This window comes from Colobus angolensis, unplaced genomic scaffold (assembly GCF_000951035.1).
Source record: "Colobus angolensis palliatus isolate OR3802 unplaced genomic scaffold, Cang.pa_1.0 Scaffold15, whole genome shotgun sequence".
NCBI classification, from domain to species: Eukaryota; Metazoa; Chordata; class Mammalia; order Primates; family Cercopithecidae; genus Colobus; species Colobus angolensis.
In genome coordinates, this window is record NW_012114599.1 from 10,498,804 (window position 1) to 10,522,368 (window position 23,565).

A 23,565-nucleotide genomic window follows, 5' to 3' on the forward strand; every position below is an offset into this window, starting at 1 on the left:
TGGCGCTCTTGGGGAGTGGCTGCAGCGGGTGCTCCGGCCGCTCGGCCTCCATGGCGAAGCTGACGGGCCGCAGGAAGCAGATGTCCAGGCTGGACTCGGAGGAGGCGGGCGAGCAGTTCTCGAAGAGAGCCGGAGCCTGGAACGGCTCCTCGTCGTAGGGCGCGGGCAGCGCGAAGATCTCGCCGCCGTACTCGAACTCTTCGTAGGCCGCGGGCACGAAGCCGCGGGCATCGGGCAGGAGCTCGGCCGGGGCGCGCAGGGAGCGCTCTACGTTGCCCAGCGGCTCGGCCGGAGAGGGCTCGAAGTCCATCTCCGGGATGGCCTGCAGGGGCCCGGCCAGCGCCTTCACGTCCTGCTCGGCCGCGCAGAACTGCGTCGGTGCCAGAAGGCTCTCGGGACGCTCGTGCTTCCTGCCCTCCAGCTCCCAATCACTGGGCTTCCCAGGCTGCATGCTCTCCATCAGGCTTTGCTGCTGTTGACTTTTCTTCACTGGGGGCATCAGATGGCTTTAGGGGGGAAACAGAGGACAAAAGAGGTGTGCTTACGGCGGGTTAGTGCAGGCCTCTCGCCTGCCCGCGGCCCTCCTGGCCGCCCTCCCAGGCGCCTGCGCATGCCACGTCCCAAGCTCCACAAACTTCCACTAAGGCGCTCCCACGAACCCCCGTCCCCAGGCGGAGAGTGGACAAGGCAGTCCGTTGAGCGGAGACCCGAAGGTATTGTCTGAGCTTCTGGGAAATGGCCTGCGGGCCAGGGACTGGCATCACCCCGCGTGGAAGCCCTGACCCTCCTCACCACCTGCGGTGCTCCAAGGCACACCTTCATCTCTCTTCTCTCCCTTGCTTGCTCTAGCAGAGTCATACAAAATAAAGGAAACTCAACTTTTGTTCGACTTGTGGATCTTCACACTCAGAAACAAATTACGTTCCTAGATAAAGTAAACGTGGCATTATCTTGATAACTTCTGAATGAGGGCATATGGAGTTCGCTGTACTCTTCTATGTAAATTTGAAATTTTCATAATAAAATTTTAAATATATTCCTTGTCACTGTAAAGCATGCTATATAATTCATCTCAAACTTCCACCCACAAAGAATTACCAACATGTAAAAAAAGCTGTCACTCGATATGCCCAATTTCATGGAGGGTTTTTGGTTTTGGAGTCATGGGTAATGGATAATTTACACAGTTTACAAACTAGGATAGGGTACCATCAGATGGGATGTCCAGTTGTGCTGGACTTACATTGACAGATGTAAATGGACACTGACCAGAAGTGGTTATTCTGCTAGTTTATGTATTCATATTTTAATTCTACCACAAAAATGCACAAAGACTTTGGGAGGCCGAGGCAGACGATCACCTGAGGTCAGGAGTTCGAGACCAGCCTGGCCAACATGGTAAAACCCTGTCTCTACTAAAACTGCAAAAATTAGCCGGGCATGGTGGCACGTGCCTGTAATCCCAGCTAGTCGGTAGGCTGAGGCAAGAGAATCCCTTGAACCTGGAAGGTGGAGGTTGCAGTGAGCTGAGATCATGCCATTGTACTGCAGTCCCAAAAAAAAAAAAAAAAAAATGCAAATATAAATGCTAAAACCAATATTTTACTCTGGTGGTCTTAAAATGAAAATTAGGTCTCACGTTAACATGTGCAAGAGTGAGACAAAATACTGACCTCATTTGAATTCTCATTTAACTTGGAAGAAAGATTGGAGGTTTTATTTTCCATACGCAGAGTGCAGTGGCAGCCATATATTGTTCAATCTGGGTATAATCTCCAGAGGTTTCATATTTTGACTCTATTTGTTGCATTTCAAAGATGAAGTTTCATAACTGCCTCAAGAGTTGAAGTGATCCATGAAATAAATATCTACTTTCTGCCTCTCTTCCCACTTTCTACACCTGTCCCTTAACATTAGTGCCTTCCTCTGGGACCCAAGCATTGGGTTGGCTGCTTGGCTGGCATATATAGGCCTGATAGGGAAAGGGGACGGTGGAATCTAGGCTGCCTGCTAACCCACACAGACTGGCTGGGTCCCAAAGACATTGACCTTAACCTTCCCACAGCAGCAGGTGCTTACGTGACAGCAGGGCCAGAACTGGGAGCAGAAGGGTAGGGTTGCAGCATCTCTTCTGAGTGGATCCCAGTGTCACGGACAACCTCAGGACCTGCAGTGGGGGAAGCATCTTGCCCGGCATTGGCACACTGGGAAGCCAGCCCTTTGTACAGCTTCGCCATGGATGACCTAACAGAATGGAAGTAACAGTTCTCAGGTTGTACAGTGGCAAACTGGCTCTCTGAACACAGATTATGCCAAAAAAGATGGAAAGATGTCTCAGATAAAGTTTGCTGTGAAGGTCTCTATCTCCAGGGGCCTTTGCAAACTAAGTTGCTTTGCTTAATAGGGTGCAAGCTGGCAAGAGTAGGGAAGCTGATTCACTGGCTGAAAAGAACTTGGGGGAAGGGGTTGGGAGTATGGAGAGACATCTTCCATCGCAGGAGCCCTGGCTTGGGAGACAGCATCTTTTTCTGGTCTGAAGCTTCCACAGAAATGATTCTGTTTTCCTCCACAGGAGTTGGGATGAAATTGAAGGAAATGCAGGTCATTAGGAAGCTGTGCTGTGGGCTGCTTCTGTTCCCTCCGAAGCTCAGATTCTCCCTAATAAACCCTTCCTATTTCTCCCTAATATAAAACCTATTCGAAATTCCTCTCCCTTATTTGCTTTATTTTTGTTCATATCACATATCACCATCTTATTTATTTGTTCACTGTCCAACTCTAAAAAGGAAGCTCCACGTGGCAAAGATTTGGTTGGGGCTGTTTTGTTCCTTTCAGTATATTCAGTGCATGGAACAGTGCCTGACACACAATAGGTGCTCAATAAATACTTGTTGAATTGATAAAGAAAACTATGTTGTGGCCTTTTAACTGCAATTTTGAACCAGGCAAGTTTAGAGTAGTTGAACTATTTTTGAGGTGGTTAGCAACATGGGATGAGAGGGGGTCTATGTAAGCAGGAGAGTGAAATGTTATTCTGCTAAAATAATTTCCACCGGGTAGTCAGTGACTTGCTCCTGTAGCCAGTCTGACTAGCTCTTTCTCTCCCCTTCTCTCTTCCCTTCTACCTCCCACCACTGCATTTCAGCTACTTAACACACAACGTGGTTACTTGTGAAAGACACCCAGAGTAACTGGTCTTTGACCCTCTAGACCACACCATCAGAACCTTACTTCTTGAGCTTTTTCCGTTTCTGAATAAGCAAATCTTCATTGCACTGAAACAGCAGGGTGTAGTGTGAGATAAATACTCGGAGGCGCTGGACACACACCAGTAGTAGATAATAGTCAGGGTGCTCCTGCTCTGTGAACTTCAGGACGTTCTGGACGGAGGGGAAAAGGAAGCAGCATTGCATAATTAGCAAGAAAATTTGTTTTGTCTCTTCTGCACCTCACCTTGATCTGTTGTGGGAGATTGATAGCCATTTAATCAAAACAACGAACAATACTAATTGACTAATGACCCATCTAATTATACGCTGAAAGTATGACCATACGCTGGCTGCTTTCTCTCATATCAAGGGAAAATAAGTTACTATCGGACCTGTTTGAGTTGAATGTGAACATAAAATAATTTCATCTGAAAAGTCAGAAGCATCTCCTAATTAGACCTCTGAAGTAATAGCGGCATTCTAACAATTACTGTCTATAAGCAGTGCCTTAACTCAAAAGAGCCAGACCAATGTTGACAACGTCAAGCATCAAGGCAGGCGAGGGAGGGGGATGTTTATGATCAAGCCTGGTGGCCCCTCCTGTTACATTCCCCACTGTGCTGCAGTGGAACATGCGTGTGACTTGGATTTGGGAAAGCTAAAATGTATCTAGTACTTCCTATTGCTAGGTAGTGAGCCCTTTACGTATACTATTTCATTTCATTTTTACCTCAACCTGCTTAAATAGGTACTATTATAAACTCCATTTAACAAATAAGGAAATTGAGGTACAAAGAAGGTACATGATCTTCATCAGGTTACACATCTAGTAAATAACGGAGGCAAGGTTTGAACTCAAGTCAGAGAGTAGAACCAGGTCTTGTTTGCCATATTCTACTATTTGCAAAACCTGGGTTTCAGTCCTAGTTTTTTTTTTTTTACCTACTAGGTGTGTTAACTTGGGTAAACTGTTAACTTTTTTGGCCCTGCATTTTCTCATGTAAAATGTGACAACAATAATACCTAATTCATGGGATTGTTGAAAAGATTAAATAAGATCATTATTGTGAGAAAATGCTTTTAGAATCTAAAGCTATATACAACTGAAAGTCTTTTCAGGGCACGGGTGGTGGCTCACACCTGTAATCCCAGCCCTTTGGGAGACGAGGTCAGGAGATTGAGGCCATCCTGGCTAACACGGTGAAACCCTGTCTCCACTAAAAACACAAAATTAGCCGGGTATGGTGGTGGGCGCCTGTAGTCCCAGCTACTCGGGAGGCTGAGGCAGGAAAATGGCATGAACCCGGGTGGCGGAGGTTGCAGTGAGCCAAGATTGCACCACTGCATTCCAGCCTGGGCGACAGAACGAGACTCCATCTCAAAGAAAAAAAAAAAATACAAAAGTAAGTCAGGCATAATGGCAAGTGCCTATAGTCTCAGCTACTCAGGAGGCTGAGGTGGGAGCATTGCTTGAGCCTGGGAGGTTGAGGATGCACTGAGCCAAGATCAAGCCAAGATCACACCACTGCACTCCAGCCTGGGCAACAGAGCCAGACCCTGTCTCAAAAAAAAAAAAAAAAAAGAAAAAAGTCTTTTCAATTTTGATACTTTGATACTGGACTACTGGACTACTGGACTACTTCTACCTGAGATTAGTCCCAAGCATTTCTAAGATGGTTTCATTACTTAAGAAGATCAGTCAGCAATTAAACCAGAACAGGTGGGTGGTGGGAAGAGGAGGATCTGGTGGGGGTTAGTGAGCCTCTCTTTCAACTCTTCTTCCTCCAGGATATCACAAGCCCTGCAGGAAAATGGTGTGAAGAAATCAGCTCATCATCTTCATGCCTCTTCTGTGACATAAAGCTTAAACATGGCATGGTAGAACCTTGGACCCATGCCAAAAGAAAGTAGTCATGATAGCAGTTAAGTGAGCAGGTTAGATGGATATTTAGATGTCAGGTGGTGGCATTTAGATAGCTGTAAAACCAAAATGGAAAGAACTGAATGAAGTGCTTAGAATCTAGCAGGGGTGGTTATAGAAAGATCCTGGATCAGCTGAGGTGGAAGTTGATGGTAAGTAAAGATAGAACTTCAGAGGTAAGCATCATGAGCTGAACATTTTTAGAAATAAAGATTTTAGGCTGGGCGCAGTGACTCACACCTGTAATCCCACCACTTTGGGAGGCTGAGGCGGGCGAATCACTTGAGGTCAGGAGTTCAAGACCAGCATGGCCAACATGGTGAAACCCCGTCTCTACCAAAAATACAAAAATTAGCTGGGCATGGTGGCACATGCCTGTAGTCCCAGCTACTCAGGAGGCTGAAGCAGAAGAGTCGCTTGAACCCAGGAGGCAGAGGTTGCAGTGAGCCAAGATCGCACCACTGAACTCCAGCCTGGGTGACACAGCAAGACTCTGTTTCAAAGGAAAAAAAAAAGAGAGAGATTTTAGCTCATACCACAGGGTATCATGGGTTATGGGGTAATCATAGCAATCGAAGTAAACACTTCTTAGAAATATTAATGATTCTTGAGACTTTACAGTATTTCTCAGTTGGGCGCCAAAACCAATAATTATTTAGCATGCAAATCAGTTTGGTGGCTTTCCCACCCATGCCTACCTGCAGATGTATCAGATATTCAGGGATGCGCTGGACTATGTGAAAAAACAACGTGTAGATGTCAGATTTAATCTCTTCATCACCCTGAATGAAAAAAAGGTCAGGTCACTCTTCAGTGTTCCTCTAGCTGTGGCAGCAGAACCTGAGTCGGTCCCACCAGAGTAGGAAGGGTTTCCTCCCGGAGCATTTTCCTCCCGGAGCATTTTCTTCCCGGAGATTGTCACAGAGCACTGACCTCTCATGGGAGAGGCCACATGTTCAGGGACATGCCCTAGGAGACAGCTCTTCTCCCACAGGGAGCATATCATATACTTCTTTTGAATCCACCCAAATTTCCAAACTACACTCTCCTTCCACTCAGCGCAGTTCCAGACAGAAGCCGGCACTCAATAACCTCTATTTGAGTTGAATTAATTCATTAAGACTCTCCAGCAAGTAATCATGACAATGGTGTAGTAATAGGCTCTAAGGGAGACTTGGCCCCTCAGGAGAGTGGAAAAGGGAGTGTCATTAGAAACTAGTCAGCTGGCCTGGCCGCAGAAAACATGCTGTACTTTATCCATGTCCCTTCCTTTTCTTTCTCTTCTCTTTCCCAGGTATTTGCTGAAAGCTAACATGGTAGGCATTATACTGGGTTGGGAGTAGTAGGGGGTTGAAGTAGAAACTTAATAAGACAGAGCCTCTTATCTCTTGTGAAATTTGATTAACTCTTAGTGTTGGGGCTTCTGATACTGTCTGTTCCTTATTGATCTGAAATAACTAAGCTGTTATACATGTATATGTGCTTACTGAGCACCTAATGCATCATTGCAGTAGCAATACTTCAAGCAACATGACTAGAGCCACCTTATGATCTTATAAACTGACAAAGGATGACTGAAGTTTAATATTCGGATTCATCTCTTCTGAGACTGAAAAAAAACCCACCACATATAGCAGGTGAGCTGCAGCCTGGAGATCTCTGCAGAGAACGCCCATTATAGAACTATAGTTTGTCTATAGTTCCAACGGAATGGAACAGAGAGTCAGTAAGGCAGGGAGAGGACCAACACAATGGCACTGGTCCTCAAGTGAGTTCCTTTAACGCAGGTAGTAGTACTAGTGGCTGTGTTCGGGCCATTCCCCAGCCTAGAAAGCAGAGTGCATGTGCTGTATTGACTGGGTGGATGAGCAACATCATATGATACCACGTGCAGATGAAGGATAGCATATACATGGCGTTAACTCACCTCTTTCAGGACTACAACATGAACCAATGAGATGCACTCAGGCAGGTCCCTTAGGTAGGCAACATAATAATCCAAGAAATTATTCTTTAAAACAAACATAAAAATGCATGGTAAGAACGTGAAAACAGGATCTATAATATTTTTATAGAGTCATATATGTAAAAGAAGAGTACTTTGCAGAGATTATCCTATTCATTTAATATGTTCTTTATTTTATATATTTTGAGGCTTTAAAAAAATTATCTTAGACCGGGCACAGTGGCTCACTCCTGTAATCCTAGCACTTTGGGAGGCCAAGGCGGGTGGATTGCCTGAGCTCAGGAGTTTGAGACCAGCCTGGGCAACACGGTGAAACCCCGTCTCTACTAAAATACAAAAAATTAGCCGGGCATGATGGCAGGCGCCTGTAATCTCAGCTACTTGGGAGGCTGAGGCAGGAGAATTGCTAGAACCCGGGAGGCAGACCTTGCAGTGAGCCGAGATTGTGCCACTGCACTCCAGCCTGGGGGACAGAGCGAGACTCTGTCTCAAAAAAAAAAAAAAAAAAAAATGTATCTTAAAAAAAATTTTGGTTTTAAGGTAAACATCCCTACTGCTTTGGAATCCAAACTCAGTATCCCCTCCCTAATGAGAGAAAGTGAAATAATAAACCCAGGGAGGAGGGAGGTTCATGTAAGTTGAAAATGTATTTTTTTAGTCATTTAACAATAAAAATGTATATTTTATTTTTGTAATCCGTTTCATTTCAGTCAATCATCTACGTCCAGATGAGGGACTCTGCCCATCCCACTTCATATCATCCAGATCAGTAGTTCACAACATTTTCTAGTAATTGCATATTTCCACTAACTGCATATTTATCTATGCATTATCCCCTTAGGAAAATCATTCTCAGCTTATAAAGTTATAATAATTCTCAGCAAAAGGAAGAATACTGAACACAAGTAAGTAAAAGTGATATTAGAGGATATTAGTACATTATATCCACTCTAGTCTATAGAAGAAAATAATTTGTAAACTTTGTATTGTTACCCACAGATGAGAATAATTGATACACAAAACTTGATTTCAGGCAAAGTCTGGCTTGCAGACCAATTTTAATTAGCCCACACAATCTTTTAAAAATAAGAAAATTGGCCGGGCGCGGTGGCTCAAGCCTGTAATCCCAGCACTTTGGGAGGCCGAGACGGGCGGATCACAAGGTCAGGAGATCGAGACCATCCTGGCTAACACGGTGAAACCCCGTCTCTACTAAAAATACAAAAACTAGCTGGGCGAGGTGGCGGGCGCCTGTAGTCCCAGCTACTCGGGAGGCTGAGGCAGGAGAATGGCATAAACCCGGGAGGCGGAGCTTGCAGTGAGCTGAGATCCGGCCACTGCACTCCAGTCCGGGCGACAGAGTGAGACTCTGCCTCAAAAAATAAAAAATAAAAATAAGAAAATTTCCCACAAAATTCTGGATTTCCAGCTTTTCTTAAAATATCAGAAGCTCTGGCAACTCTAGTCCTTTTTTCCTGCATAATGATTGGACAAAGCTAAGTAGCTATTTCTTGTAAAACAACACAGCTGCTCTACCGCAGCTCACACTTCACACCAGTCCATACTGTGTGCACTTCACTCATTTATGCCACTGTCTGGCCCTGTAGGCATTTGAGTTTGCAGCCTCTGGCTTGGATCGTATTTCCTTTGTAGGATATTATAGAGATTGCAAAATTCAAGATAATAGCCACCCATCACATTTAACAAAAAATCTCCAAGGAATGAAAATTGTGTGTGAAAATACACATGTATATACAAACTCTCATATGTATATATATGCATGTGTGTGTATATATTTCATGTGTATATATGTGTGTATATATATACACACATGCATATATATACATGTTTTAATGTATATATACATTTTTTCTTTTTTTAATTTAATAGAGACAGGGTCTTGCTGTGTTGGGTTCAAATAATTCCCCTGCCTCAGCCTCCCAAAGTGTTGGGATTACAGGCATGAGCCACTACACCCGGCCCACAAATATATATACATACATTTATATAAACACAAACACACACACAATATGTACACACATCCACATGCATATTAGACAGAGGCAGTTATAGTACAGTGGAAAGTTATGAACTAGAAGTCAGAAGACCTAACTTAGGGTTCTGAAAGTCACTCATCTCCAACTACCTAGCTAGCAGGGTGATTTCAGGAAGGCTTTTAAATCTCTCTGAATCATTCCATGATCTGTATGTAGAATGAGAAAGTTAGACTAGATCTCAGTATTTCTTCTAGCTCTGAAATTCATTGCTTCTAGATTCTCTATTAAGAGAAGTAGACAAATGAGACACAAATCCATATAAGTAAAATGTATGGAGGGGCGGAAAAAACCTTACCTCATCATTTGTTAACTTAAGGAATAAATCTCCAAGAACGCCTTGGCGTGGCCACTTCAGGACCCTTTCCTGCAGTGCGTGAAGCAGATCCAGGTGCTGCTGGACGAGATACCGTAAAGAGCCAGGGAAGAGGCTTGAAACAGAATAGAGACGGAATCACACAAACCAGGTGTGGAGAAGAAAGGACCCTACAAAAATACGTGCAGCAGGGCCCATTCTCTCGGCCATCCAACATACTCTGAGTCACAGGCCTGCATTTAGGATTTTTTAAAGTTTTTCACTGCACACCTAATAGCAGATATCCTGACTACAAAACAAAACAAAACAAAAACCTTTACTAATGGCTTCTATACAAATGTGTATTGAACTAATAAAGAGGCCTGGCACGCCACGCCTGTAATCCCAGCACTTTGGGAGTCGGGCGGATCACCTGAGGTCAGGAGTTCAAGACCAGCCTGGCCAACATGGCAAAACCCTGTCTCTTCTAAAAATACAAAAATTAGCTGGGCATGGTGGCATGCACCTGTAATTCCAGTTACTTGGGAGGCTAAGGCAGGAGAATCACTTGAATCCGGGAGGTACAGGTTGCAATGAGCTGAGATCATGCCACTTCACCCCAGCCTGGGTGACAAAGCGAGACTCTGTCTCAAAATAAATAAATAAATAAATAAATAAAATACAAATAAACAAAGAGCACATCACTTTAAAAACCTTTTTACATGCTCTTTTAAATGACACTCAGTGGAAATTCTAATGGATACCTTTTTCGATGTTTTAGTGCTATTCCTATTTGATGTGCAAAATAGTCTATTCTAATTAGTGTTGTAGATGCAGCACTCAGGTGGCATCTATGTGACCATTCTCAGCTACCAGTAGGAGACTGCTAGTTAGGTAAGTAGGAAAATTTGTTTAAAGTTGGCAACTAAAAAGCTCAGGGAGTTGTAGGGTATGAGAGGGTTTCTTGTTTCCTTTTCTTCAATTTCTAAGAGGAATACAGGGCCAGGACAGAGTCTTGTCTGGGTAGGCTATTAATACAGTTTGGATGTGTGTCCCCGCACAACTCTCATACTGAAATGTAATCCCCAGTGTTGGAAGTGGGGCTTGGTGAGAGGTGATTGTATCATGAGGGCGAATTTCTCATGAATGGTTTAGCACCATCCCTTTTGGTACTGTCCTACCAAGTGATAGTGATAGTGAGTGAGTTCTCATGAAATCTGGCTGTTTAAAAGTGTTTAGTGCCTCCCATCTCTCTCTCTTGCTCCTGGTCTGGCCATGTGATATGCCTGCTTCCCCTTCGCTTTCCACCATGATTGTAAGCTTCCTGAGGCCTCCCCAGAGGCTGAGCAGATGCCAGCTTCATGCTTCCTGTACAGCCTGCAGAACCATGATCCAATTAAACCTCTTTACTTTATAAATTACCCAGTCTCAGGTATTCTTTATAGCAATGTGAAAACAGCCTAACACAGCTACTGACCAGGCCTGGCCTGCTACTCCCTGAATTTTACAAAGCACCTTTTCTATCATTCCATCCCTCTCTCCTCCATCTTGCAATGTACTTCCTTTTTTTTTTTTTCCTTTTTTTTTTTTTTTAAGTGATGAAGGGAAGAAGGGAGATGTCAGAGAAGGGTGGGGTGGAGAGGAGAGATAGAGAATCATGGGAGGAAGAGGAAGAGGGACTAGCTGGGTAAGAGTGAGGTGATTAGAGGCCTATAGGAAAGAGGAAGAAAAAACAAAAAGAAGCAGAGTTTTTCTGGGTTACAGCAAGGATTGGAGCTCTAACTTGGTGATTTAAGGTAGGTTCCTTTATGCTTTCAGCACCGCAAGTTTAACAAACAGGAAAGAGATGGTCTGGTTGTTCTGAACTTACTTGAATATTTCCCCACGGTCAAATGAGAGTAAACTGCTGGACAACTGGGGTGCTTTCCCAAGAAGCAAACCTTTGTTGGAACAATAGGAAGGACGCCAGATCCACAGGAGGTTTTTTCCAACTCATTTCCAAGCCAAGCAAAGTGACCCCTGTGACTGTAGCTCAGAGGAGACACACAAACATGAGAATAGGGTACCTAGACCCCAGTGAACGGATACGAGGAAGCCTTCCACTCCCATCTTCCACTCCCTCCACCTCCTGTGCCTGGAGCCCCCACATGTGCAAAGGAGAGGCCTCCTGACCTGAGCACTTACAATGGAATAGTGGGCTTAGGAGATCAAAGAAATCCCTGTCCAGATCAGAGGGGAATTTGGAGGGGTGGCTAGGAGATACACTGACTGGGAGAAGACCATAAACCTGATGGAGAAAAGCACAACTGATTGTACTGAGAGTAAAATGCTGCACCAGCCAAAGATCTAGGTGCAAAAGATGTCTTCCTACCCAGTGGTTGTAAATGACTTCGTGTAATAGTCCTGGTGTGACCCTGGAAGATATTAGGGCACCATGGGAAGATCCGACATTGTGATGAATTGTCCATATATGTAGATAATATGTCTTGGATTATTGATTTCCTTTTTCTTTCCTCCTTCCCCTCCCTCCCTTTCTTCATCCCTTTCTTTCTCCCTCCCTCCCTCTCTGCTTCCCTTTCTTCCTTCCTTCTCCCTTTCTTTCTAGAGAGCTGCATTCTGCTACGCTGTGGTCAGTGTACTTGGAGAATAGCAGAGCTGGTACCAATCTCCTCCTGGACTGCCCACCGGGATGATCGTTTGAGATTTCAGGGTGGGGTCGGAGAAGGCTAAGGACCCCATCAAGTACTGTGGAAGCACATAAAATTACATGAAAAACAATGACCTACAGGGGGTTCTGCATGAAGTATTGAAAACGGGCTTTAAACCTTTTAAACAAATTTAACAAGGGTATTATTTGAAGTTAGGGAGGAGTGTGAAATCAGAAGACAGAGAGCAAAGGGGGAAAGATGGCAAGAAGTACAGCCACACTTCACCTGTTTCACTCTTTTGCCTGGCGCCAGACCTGACGCCCAGAAGCAACTTTTTCATGAAGACAAAGTATTCAGAGCTCAGCTTTTTTTTTTTTTTTTTTTCTATTCCTTACTGGGGATGAAATTATGGCAACATGAGTAGTTTATTATTTCTAAAGTCTCTAAAGTTTTTATCTCCTAACAACGTAGTACTTAATCAATGAGGGAAATACACTAAAAGCAAGAAAGAAAAATCCAGTTATAGTTTCAGGTTAATAACTTAGCTTTTGCCAGCCCAGAATGAGGCCAAAATAACTCCTGAGCTTGGCAGTAGCAGATTCCCGCCACTTTGGAGGGGCATGATCATTAAACGTGTGCCACCTGGTGGTGATCCGTAGCACGAAGCTTGTTGTGCTCTTGGTGGACACAGCACTGGAGTTTAGCTTACAAGGCTAATCGACAATCCTGCTGAGCTGATCACTGCCCCTTCCGTAAGTGTTCAGACAGAACTGTGATCCTGAGGCTGTGACTCTAACTAGGTGAGTCAGAGTCAAAAAAACCCAGAACTCCAACTTCTGTGATCCTTCGACAAATGACAGCCTGGGCAACAGAGTGAGACACCGTCTTTATAATAAACTGAAAAAATTAGCTGGGCATGGTGGCTCATGCCTGTAATCCCAGCTGGGGATGCTGAGGCAGGAGGATCACTTGAGCCCAGAAGTTTGAGGCTGCAGTGAGCTGTGATTGGGCCGCTGCACCCCTCTCCAGCCTGGGCGACAGACAGAGACCCTGTCTCTAAACAAAACAAACAAATGAACCATAGCCCTCAAGTTCTGCCCAGGTTTTAGCCAGCAGCATGTGCTCCTGCAACTTCCAGCCCTTTCAGCCAGGGGCAGGGCTGGCTTCCAACAGGCTGAGGAAGCTCTTGAGTGACTTTGTTTTAGGAAAAACCTAAGGTTTTATTTAATAGGTTGGAGAAGATGTGGCCACCTCAGGCTTCAGTGTCAAGTTGTACTTGCGGTGGGGGTTATTTGCATCCCAGGTTACTTTCCAATTGGGGTAAAAAGTGCTGAAGGCTTGTGGCTTGTGATGGGAAAATTAGTAAATGTTAATATACTTATTTTCATCTTTGCATGGAGAAAAATGCCAATAGAGAAAAGGAACAATCTCATTCTGCTTTGCATTTCCTTCAGTTGGTTTATTTAAAGTACACAGAGAGGCTAGGCACAGTGGCTCACACCTGTAATCCCAGCACTTTGAGAGGCCGAGGTGGACATATCACTTGAGGTCAGGAGTTCGAGACCAGCCTACCAAAATGGCGAAACCTCGTCTCTACTAAAAATATAAAAATGAGCTGGGCATGGTGGTGTGTGTCTGTAATCTCAGCTACTCAGGAGGCTGAGGCAGGAGAATCACTTGAACCCAGAAAGAGGAGGTTACAGTGAGCCGAGATCACGCCACTGTACTCCGGCCTGGGCAATGGAGTGAGATCCTGTCTCAAAAAAACGAAAGAAAGAAAGAAAGTACACACAAAGGTTTCAGAAAAGCTTTAAAAAAAGAAGAAAGATAATGAGTGGAGAAGAATAATGAAAATCTAACCCTAAAATAGAAAAACGGCAGCGCCACCAAGCTCAGAACCAGAGACTTCATATTCAGTACTAACAAAGAATGTGAGGTTGAAGCTTTTCTCTGCTTGGTCCATGCAAAGAAAAAAGAGGGTTAGCCTAGCAAATAACTAACATGAATAGCATTATTGCAGGTATCTTGAAGTAACTATGATCTCACTTTCATAGAGGATTGTATGATAGCTTTAATTTTTTAATCTTGTAGGATTTGAGGGAGAGATCTACTCTTTCCTCCCAGTGATGGGTCATAAGAGAACATCTTAGAAAAATAGGAAGTGGCAGCAAGTCAGCAAGGGCCCTCTCTTTTATCTACCCAAATCTTCTGCAGGGTCTGGTCTCTCCCCTACGACCTCCCGCCTGCTGGAGGCTTGCAACAAGGGCTAGACAAACATATCTAGCAGTCCTACTTAACAAATCAACTGAGATCTGAAGTGAACACTTACAGGCCGTGCAAGAGGGAGGACTGGGTTTTGAAATAGGAAGAGACAACTCTATGCTTCTGGCTCTCTGAGAAACTTTATATACTGCTGTTAAGGCGGTGGCCTTGGGGAAGTGGTATGATGTATAAGAGCACACAATACAGGGTCGGGCAGGCCTGCATTTGAATCCCAGCACTAATTGGCTCTGCAGCTTTAAGCTTCTCTGGCCTTTAGTTCCTTCATCTATGAGGTAGGGGTCACAGGGTTCTGCTGAACATTTCGGGAAGTTATAAATCAAGTGCCTGGCAGAGCAGCTGCTTACCCTTCCACAGTAAACAGTTCTTTCTCTTTTCCCCGCCTGACCCCGCCTCCCCAGATTTTCAGGCTAAGAAGAGATGCTGCTGGCTTAGAATTTTCTATGTGAAGCAAAGCCACAACAAAGGGTACACCACCTTTAGATTTCATTACTGTAAACTGAGTAGGTCTTTGGCAACATCAAGACAGCTGGAGCATATAGAGACTTCCAGAGGCCTGCAGCGCAGCTGGGAGGATCAAGGAGGGGGAATTGGAAGGGCCAGATGGGGAAGGAAGGACTGCTGAGAATCTGGGCAGCGTCTTAGAGGTGAGGCCCAGTCCAGATGGTCACAGCTTTAGCTGGGTCACCTTAGCCTTTCTGTTCTTGTTGCTTTGTATTTTGTTTACCTCGGTTTTGTAGTAAAATAATTCTTGAAAATAGTCAAGCCACTTGTGGGTTTGTCAGGGAGTAGTGCCTCACTCGGTCATTTAGGTAGGAGGGGCCGCAGTGTGTTTTGAGTGTATTGTTGGGAGCCACTAAGTCAAATAGATTTGGGAGGATGGTAAGGAGCAGGAAAATATAATTAGGGGCTTCCCTGGGTAGATTCAGAATTTATGAACCACCAGTGTGTATTACCCAATGGAATATTTAAAGTAATAATGCCACGTATGTCCATAGTAGTCCATAATCCAGACTTTCCGTTCTTTTGGATTGGCCTTTTCCTCAATTTTTCTAGATTATTATATATTCATTACATTCATCTTTTTCACCAAGTCTTATTTTCCTTCTTCCTGCTTTCTCCCAATAGAGAGGGAAACAGAAAAAAGTCTAAAGACTATGAACAGATATAGGTGGAGTGTTGTGACATGGGAAAGCGTGCTGTTACAAGTGGCAGACCCTATGAGCGCGCACACACACACACACACACACACCCATGCCTTACCCAGTACTGCAAGATCAACCACACTAATGATAAGGCCCAGGTCCAGAGTTATGTCAGCCCTGTGTCATTTCTCTAATGGCCACTGAGTGCTTCGGTTTGCCATTCATTCTCTCGTGCTTCTAAGAGACCTGTGACCCATGGGGACTCCATGCAGATGGCAACAGAGACCAATGCCTCCCTCAGTGTAGCATTTGTTCCCCTTCTTTAAGTTTTTAAAAGACATGCTACAGCCACTGAAGGCCCAGGAGACTATAATCATTTTCTTACCTTGATGAAAATCTAAGTTTAAGACTTGCCAGGGGTTCCCTGTTATGATGACCTAAATGTGTCCCCCAAAATCCATGTGCTGGAAACTTAACCCCCAATGCAACAGTCATGGGAGGTGGGGCCTGTGGTGGGTGTTTAGGTCGTGAAAGCTCCGCCCCGTGAATGGATTATGTTTAGGTCATGAGAGCTCTGCCCTGTGAATGGATTATTGCCACTACAAAAGGGGACTGAGGGAGTGGGTTCCCCTGCTCTCTCCTGCTCTTCTGCCATGTGAGGCTGCAATGTTCCTCCTCTCTGGAGGACACAACAACAAAGTGCCATCTTGGAACCAGAGATTGAATCTGCCAGCGCCTCGATCTTAGACTTCCCAGTCTCCAGAACTGTGAGAGAAGAAATTTCAGTTCATTATAACTTATCCAGTCTATGATATTCTGTCATAGCAGCACAAAGTGAACCGAGACACCTGCCATCACTGCCTCTTGTCTTTTCAAAGACTGTTTCTGGAACTCTTTATAGGCCCCAGAAATCCCAAAGTGGAAACAATAAACCACTTACCTTAAATCCTAATCAATCTGAAAAGCAAAGGCAATGAGTGCATGGATACCTTCTCTCTTTGGAATTCCTCTTTCCATCTGACCCCTGGAATGTGGCTTTTATCTTCAAGATCAGAGAGATGTTAATGACATATTTTCTTTCAGATTCAAGCAGTTCCAGGGCCACAGTCTGTCTTTTAGCTTTAGAAACAAACCAAAGAGGGATTTGATATTAACCATTTCTTCCTAAAATCCCATTAAATGCAAGCAATAAAAGTGATAAAAGGATATTGAAAACATAAAAAAAAAAAAAAAATCTGCAAATTTTTGAAAGGTAGAAAGCAGAATGGAGGCGCCATAATTCATTCAGCAGAGCGAAGGGCACAAAGTCTTGGTGTCCCCATCTGCAGCTGGAAAATCTGCTGAGAAGCATCTGGAAAGCTCAAGGACTGGAGACACCAGGGGCAATAGAGATAGTGCAAATAAGTGGCAATGCTGAAAGCAGGAGCAATCATTGAAAGTCTACATATGGGGCAATTGAACCTCCAGATCCTCACCCCCATACAAGATGGCTTCCTCACTTCCTCCCCATGGCAAACAAGAAAAATGAAACTAGACAAGCCCTGGTTTCTGGGATCTGGGCTAAAGACTTACGACATAGTAGAGTTCAGATGCTAAAATGAAAACAAAAGGGACTCAGGGAAGGCTTCATACTGAACAGTGAGACTTCCCTCAGCCTCCTTCCCCTGTAGATCCCAGAGTGCCAGCAGCAGCCAGGTTTAAACTCTTCAGGCAGGAGATTGGAGGGTCTTCCACTTGAGAAACTGAACTGCCCAAGGAAAAAAGATCCACAGACACTGATATAAAGAGGTCAGCTATCAGCCAGGCATGGTGGCTCACCCATGTAATCCTAGCACTTTGGGAGGCCGAGGTGGGTAGATCACCTGAGGTCAGGAGTTCGAGACCAGCCTGGCCAACGTGGTGAAACCCCGTCTCTACTAAAAATACAAAAATTAACCGGACGTGGTGGCACATGCCTGTAATCCCAGCTACTCAGGAGGTTGAGGCGGGAGGACTGCTTGAACCCAGGAGGCAGAGGTTGCAGTGAGCTGAGATCGCGCCCTTGCACTCCAGCCTGGGCTATAGAGCAAGACTGTCTCAAAAAAGAAAAAGAGGTCAACTATCAAAAGTTAATTTGCCATCTGATTAGCCTATCCATAATGAAGCCCACTGATTGACAAGCTTGGCCAATACAAAATTTCCAGAGTTTTTCTAAGAGCTCTTTCTTATATATATTTAGCTAAGAATGCTCACACTTTTGAACAAAGCTTATACCATAAAAGAACGAGAAGAAAAAAGCATATACACACATATTTTTTTATAAGGAAGGAGGACCCTGAAGAAACAGAGACAATGCAGGATACAAAAGAATAAAAATTTTTAATCTTATAATTCATATTCTCAAAGAAATATAAGAAACATATTCCAGTCATTTAACAATTGCAGGATACTATTTTTAAAAAGAGAGGCTAATTTTTAAAAAGGAGAAACTTTTAAACATTGCTTAAAAGATAGAAAAAATTAAAAGGGTAGAAGACGAAGTAAAATAAATCTCCCTTTCTTAAAAAATAAAAAAGATAAGAGGGGCCAGGAGCAGTGACTCACGCCTATAATCCCAGCACTTTGGGAGGCCAAGATGGGCGGATCACAAGGTCAAGAGATCGAGACTTGCCAACATGGTGAAACCCCGTCTTTACTAAAACCACAAAAATTAGCTGGGCGTAGTGGCATGTGCCTGTTGTCCAGCTACTCAGGGGGCTGAGGCAGGAGAATAGTTTGAACCCGGGAGGCAGAGGTGGCAGTGAGTTGAGATAGTGCCACTACACTCCTCCTGGGCGTGACAGAGCAAGACTCCATCTCAAAAAAGTAAAGAAAAGAAAGAAAAAGATAAGAAAGCGGTATATTGAGGAAAAATAGAAGAGCAAAAGATGGCAGTTGAGAAATCAATCCAAGAGGTCCAACATCAAATTAGTAGAAGTTTTAGAGAAAAGAAAGAAAATGGATGAGAAGATATTATCAAATTAATAACAGGGAAAAAAAAAAATCCCAGGACATGTATTTCCAGAGAAAAGGGCCCTTGTGCCCAGCAAAATTAATGAAAAAGACTCACATCATTATAAGGCATATTACATCACTGTGAAACTTTAGCACACCACGAATAAAAAGAAGATCCTAAAAGTTACCAGATAGAAAAATCAGGTAACGGGCTGGGCACGGTAGCTCATGCCTGTAATCCCAGTACTTTGGGAGGCCGAGGTGGGTGGATCACGAGGTCAGGAGTTCAAGACCAGCCTGCCCAACATGATGAAACCCCATCTCTACTACTACAAATATTAGCCAGGTGTGGTGGCGGACGGCTGTAGTCCCAGCTACTCGGGAGGCTGAGGCAAGCAAATCACTTGAACCTGGCAGCCAGATGTTGCAATGAGCTGAGATCACTGCACTCCAGCCTGGGTGACAGTGGGAGACTCCATCTCAGGAAAAAAAAAAGAAAAAGAAAAATTAGGTAACGTACAAAAAACTGAGTATCAGAATGGTACTGGACTTCCTAACAGCAAAATTAGAGGGTAGAGGACAGTGGAACAATTGCTTCAAAATCATGAGGAAACAAGATGTCATATTTGGCCAAATTATTAATCAACTATGTGAAACCATTTTTGCAAAATTATGACAGCAAGAGAAATCTGACATAGCTGACTCCATCTTGCTTCTAACTTCAAGCTGCCCTTGTACATTCCTAAGCATAGGCTGAGATTTTGGGAGCAATTTAGTTCATAGTTCAACTTAAAGCAAGGATGCTAATAGCCCTTCCCAAAACTAACCCCATGCCCTCCGATTTGGTACCCAAACTAGCTTTGAAAAACTAATGAAAGGTCAAAAGGTTAAGATTATGAATTATGAATTCATATTATGAATTACACTAAGCTATAGGCATAAATGATAATCAGCCATTGTTCTGGAGGTCACAAGATTTGTAACTTCCCTAGCTATTCCTGTAGATAACATCACTACTGTAGAACCTAAGATTGGTCTTTTGAGACATTTTTCCAGACTTTTCCATTTCTGGAAGCTGACTGACTCCACCTGGACCCAGAACCCATGACTCAACCAGTCCTGTGGCCCTCACCCAGAGGCTGACTCAGCATATGAGGACTACATCCCTGTGATTTCATCTGCAACCAATCAACAGCACCCATTCCATAACCCCCTGCCCAGCGAATTATCCTTAAAAAAACTCCAGTCTCTGAATTTTCAGGGAGATTGATTTGAATAATAAACTCCAGTCTGCTGCGTAGCTTGCTGTATGTTTATTCAACTCTTTCTCAATTGCAATACAGCAGCTGCAGTAAGTCAGCTCCACCTGCACAGCAAGCTGGTAAGAAGGACCTGCCAAGTGATTACATATGCAGAAGCTACCGGATGATGTGTTCCACCAAAACTGGAAGTAAACCAAGAAACTAAGGATACAGAAGATGAAAAAAATCAACAATAGCAACAAACAAACAGGAATCGAACAGAGGAGAAATATAAAGAAAATTCTTAAGAAGACTGGAAAGTCCCAGGATGATGGCAGTACATTGGGCCAAAGCAGAATAGGATGACGCAGGCAAATGCTCTTTAAAAAAAAAAAGATGGCTGGGCATAGTGACCTGTGCCTGTAGTGCCAGCTACTTGGGAGGCTGAGGCAGGTGGATCACTTGAGCCCAGGATGTTGAGGCCAGCTTGGGCAACAAAGGGAAACCCCCACCTCTAAAAAACTAAATGGATAAAAAAAATTAAAAAGTAAAAACAGTGATGATGTAAATAGTAAAGTTTCTGTTATATTGCTAAGAAAAATTCAAGATCTATATAAATGAAGAGATATACCATGTTCTTCAAATGGAAGACTCAATACTGTCAAGATGTCAATTACCTGATAATTGGAATTTTTAAAAAGAGAGTCTAAAATTAGATACCCATATAAGACCACTTGACTTTCTGCATGCAACAATGGGAAACAGAAGGTATTTTCAATTAATGGTGCTGAAACAACTGGATAGCCATCGGGAAAAAAAAAGAACCTGGAGCCCTTTCTCACACTGTACATCAAAATTTATTCATGATAAGTCATAGATCTAAATGTGAAAGCTAAAACTATAAAGATTTTAGAAGAAAGCATACCAGAGTATCTTCACAACTGTGAAATAGCAAATATTTCCTAGAAAGACAAGAAAGTCACAAGCTATTTTAAGAGTTTAAAATTGACAGCTGGGTGCAGTGGTGCACACCTGTAGTCCTAGCTACTTGGGAGGCTGAGAAGGAAGAATCACGTGAGCCCAGGAGATCAAGGCTGAAGTGAGCTGTGATCATGCCACTGCACTCCAGCCTGGGGAACAGAGCAAGACCCTGCCTCAAAAAAAGTTGGGCAATGGACTTACTTAGGCACTTTATAAAAGAAAATATATGAATAGCCAATAAGCATACAAAAACATACTTAATACAAGTAATCACCAGGGAAATGCAAATTAAAACTACAGTGTGATACTAGTACACATCCCTGAGAATGGCTAACATGGAAAGGACTAAACATCCTTCCCGAGTATTGGAAAGTATGTGAAGCAACTGGGCTCTCATACATTGCTAGTGGGAGTATTAGCCAACTGCTTTAGAAAACTGCTTGGCATTTTCTTTCTTTCTTTTTGTTTTTTTTTTGAGATGGAGTCTTGCTCTGTCGCCCAGGCTGGAGCGCAGTGGCCGGATCTCAGCTCACTGCAAGCTCCGCCTCCCGGGTTTAGGTCATTTTCCTGCCTCAGCCTCCCGAGTAGCTGGGACTACAGGCACCTGCCACCTCTCCTGGCTAGTTTTTTGTATTTTTTAGTAGAGACAGGGTTTCCCCGTGTTCGCCAGGATGGTCTCGATCTCCTGACCTCGTGATCCACCCGTCTTGGCCTCCCAAAGTGCTGGGATTACAGGCTTGAGCCACCGAGCCTGGCTGGCATTTTCTTTTGAAGATAAACATAATCATAACCTATAACCCAAAGATTTCACTCCTAGTTATACATCCAAGAGAAATGAGGGCATATATCCCCCCACTAAAAAAAAAATTTGTACAAGAATATTCATAGCTAGCTAGGCATGGTGGCTTACACCTGTAATTCCAGCACTTTGGGAGGCCAAGGCAGGCAGATCACTTGATATCAGGATTTCGAGACTAGCCTGGCCAACACAGTGAAACCTCTCTACTAAAAATATAAAAATTAGCCAGATGCACTGGCGCATGTCTGTAATCCCAGCTACTCAGGAGGCTGAAGCAGGAGAATCACTTGAGCCCAGGAGGCAGAGGTTGCAGGGAGCTGAGATCACGATATTGCATTCCAGCCCCAGTGAAAGAGCAAGACTCTGTCTCAAAAAAAAATGTCCATCAACAGGAGAATAGATTTTTTTAAATGTGATAAATTCATTCAATGTGATTAATAAAAAGGAATGAATTGCGTGCAAAAATATGCATAAATCTTTTTAAAAAAACATTATGTTGGGAGAAAGAGGCCAGACACAAAAGAGTACACACTGTATTATTCCATTTACATGAAGTTTAAGAACAGACAAAACTGATTTGTGGTACTAGAAGTCACAATAGTGGTTCTTTGGGTGGATATTGACTGGCAAAGTGTGTGAAATAACTTTCTCAGATTCTTTCATGCACAGAACTATATATATCTTGATCTGGGTGGTGATCACAGGGGATAGACACATGTAAAATGTCTATTAGCTTAAATGTAAGCTCTGTGAATTTTACTCTATGTAAATTCACTTTCAATAAAGTATTAGTAAAAAAAAAAATAGTGTAAAACTGTTTTTCTTTTTTTTTGAGATAGGGTCTTGTTCTGTTGCCTAGGCTGGAGTGCAATGGCGCTATCATAGCTCAATGCAGCCTCGACTTCCTGAGCTCAAGTGATCCTCCTACCTTGGACTCCCACGTAGTGGGCACCACAGGCACATGCCAGGAGGCCCAGCTAATTTGTTTTTTTTATTTTTTGTAGAGACGGGGTCTCACTATGTTGCCCAGGCTGGCTCCAACTCCTGAGCCCAACAGATCCTCCCACCCTGTCCTCCCAAAGTGCTGGGATTACAGGTGTGAACCACCATGCCTGGCTAAACATATTTTAAAAACATAGAAGCACAGGAGGACTGCGTACCCAGCCTGAGCCTGCCATTCTCCCTCCCCCATGTCCCCCAAAAGAAAACATGGAAGCAAGTACCAGAAAAAACTGTCAAAAGAGTTTAAAGTTGTTGGCACTCTTCTTCATAACAAAGCTTTTAATACTATTTGACTTTTCATGTATTTGATTTAAAAAATTCAAAATAATTTTTAAAAATTACCTCCCCCAAAATAGCCAGGGGGAAATGCCATTGTCTGACACAGTAAGTGTTCAGCAATGATTTGTGATATGAAGGGAAGGAAGGAGGGAAAAAGGAGGGAGGACAGGCTCTGTTGCAGTGTGTGATATTTTGGTGGTAGACTGTTGATGAAAGACTTGCTTCTAGAAGATTCTACATCACTGGCTAAATAGTTCTGCCTTCTTCTCTACCAACCTTATGCCTTTTTCCCCCCCATAGCACTCCATTACTAAGTGTCTTGAATACGTAGAATCAAGGTGGTAGTCACTGGCCCTGTGACCTCTAATGAGTCCCTTTACCTCTACAGGCTTTAGTTCATCTGAAAAGGAAACCAGGAATTAGGTGGCCTCATGTGTCCACTGAATCTGAACTGCAAGGATTCTCACCTTTGAGTTCAAAGCTCTGGTACATCCCGTTCTTTAAATTATCAGCCTGCATTCCCCCTTGGAACTTACCAGCTAAGGAGGTTTCACATAAAACGTTTTCCAAGGAGCTGTGTCTACCCTGGCCAGCCTCCTTGAGTTTATCTGGGTGGTCTTTCGTGACGTATTCTTCACCCCATTCTTTACCATCCTTAGGCTGCCTCCACATGCCAGATGGGAGATGGCCCTTGGACTGGATATCAGCCGAGAGGCAAGACTTGAGGTTTTCTTCTGCTTCTGGAGTTGTTGGGTTCACTCCTGGTGGGGTG

At 43.7% G+C, this 23,565-nt stretch overlaps 1 protein-coding gene across 1 annotated transcript in view; it reads right to left on the bottom strand.

Moving 5' to 3' along the window:
* Positions 1-23,565, bottom strand: part of ARHGEF33 (Rho guanine nucleotide exchange factor (GEF) 33) — a 95,586-nt gene that overhangs the window by 14,783 nt on the left and 57,238 nt on the right. The window contains exons 11-18 of the mRNA XM_011936030.1: positions 23,330-23,554; positions 16,508-16,637; positions 9,449-9,581; positions 7,058-7,141; positions 5,829-5,912; positions 3,232-3,380; positions 2,080-2,244; positions 7-506 (exon numbers count right to left, since the gene is read on the bottom strand). Of these exons, the coding sequence (XP_011791420.1) occupies positions 7-506; positions 2,080-2,244; positions 3,232-3,380; positions 5,829-5,912; positions 7,058-7,141; positions 9,449-9,581; positions 16,508-16,637; positions 23,330-23,554 (1,470 nt within the window). The remainder of the gene's footprint in view (positions 1-6; positions 507-2,079; positions 2,245-3,231; positions 3,381-5,828; positions 5,913-7,057; positions 7,142-9,448; positions 9,582-16,507; positions 16,638-23,329; positions 23,555-23,565) is intronic.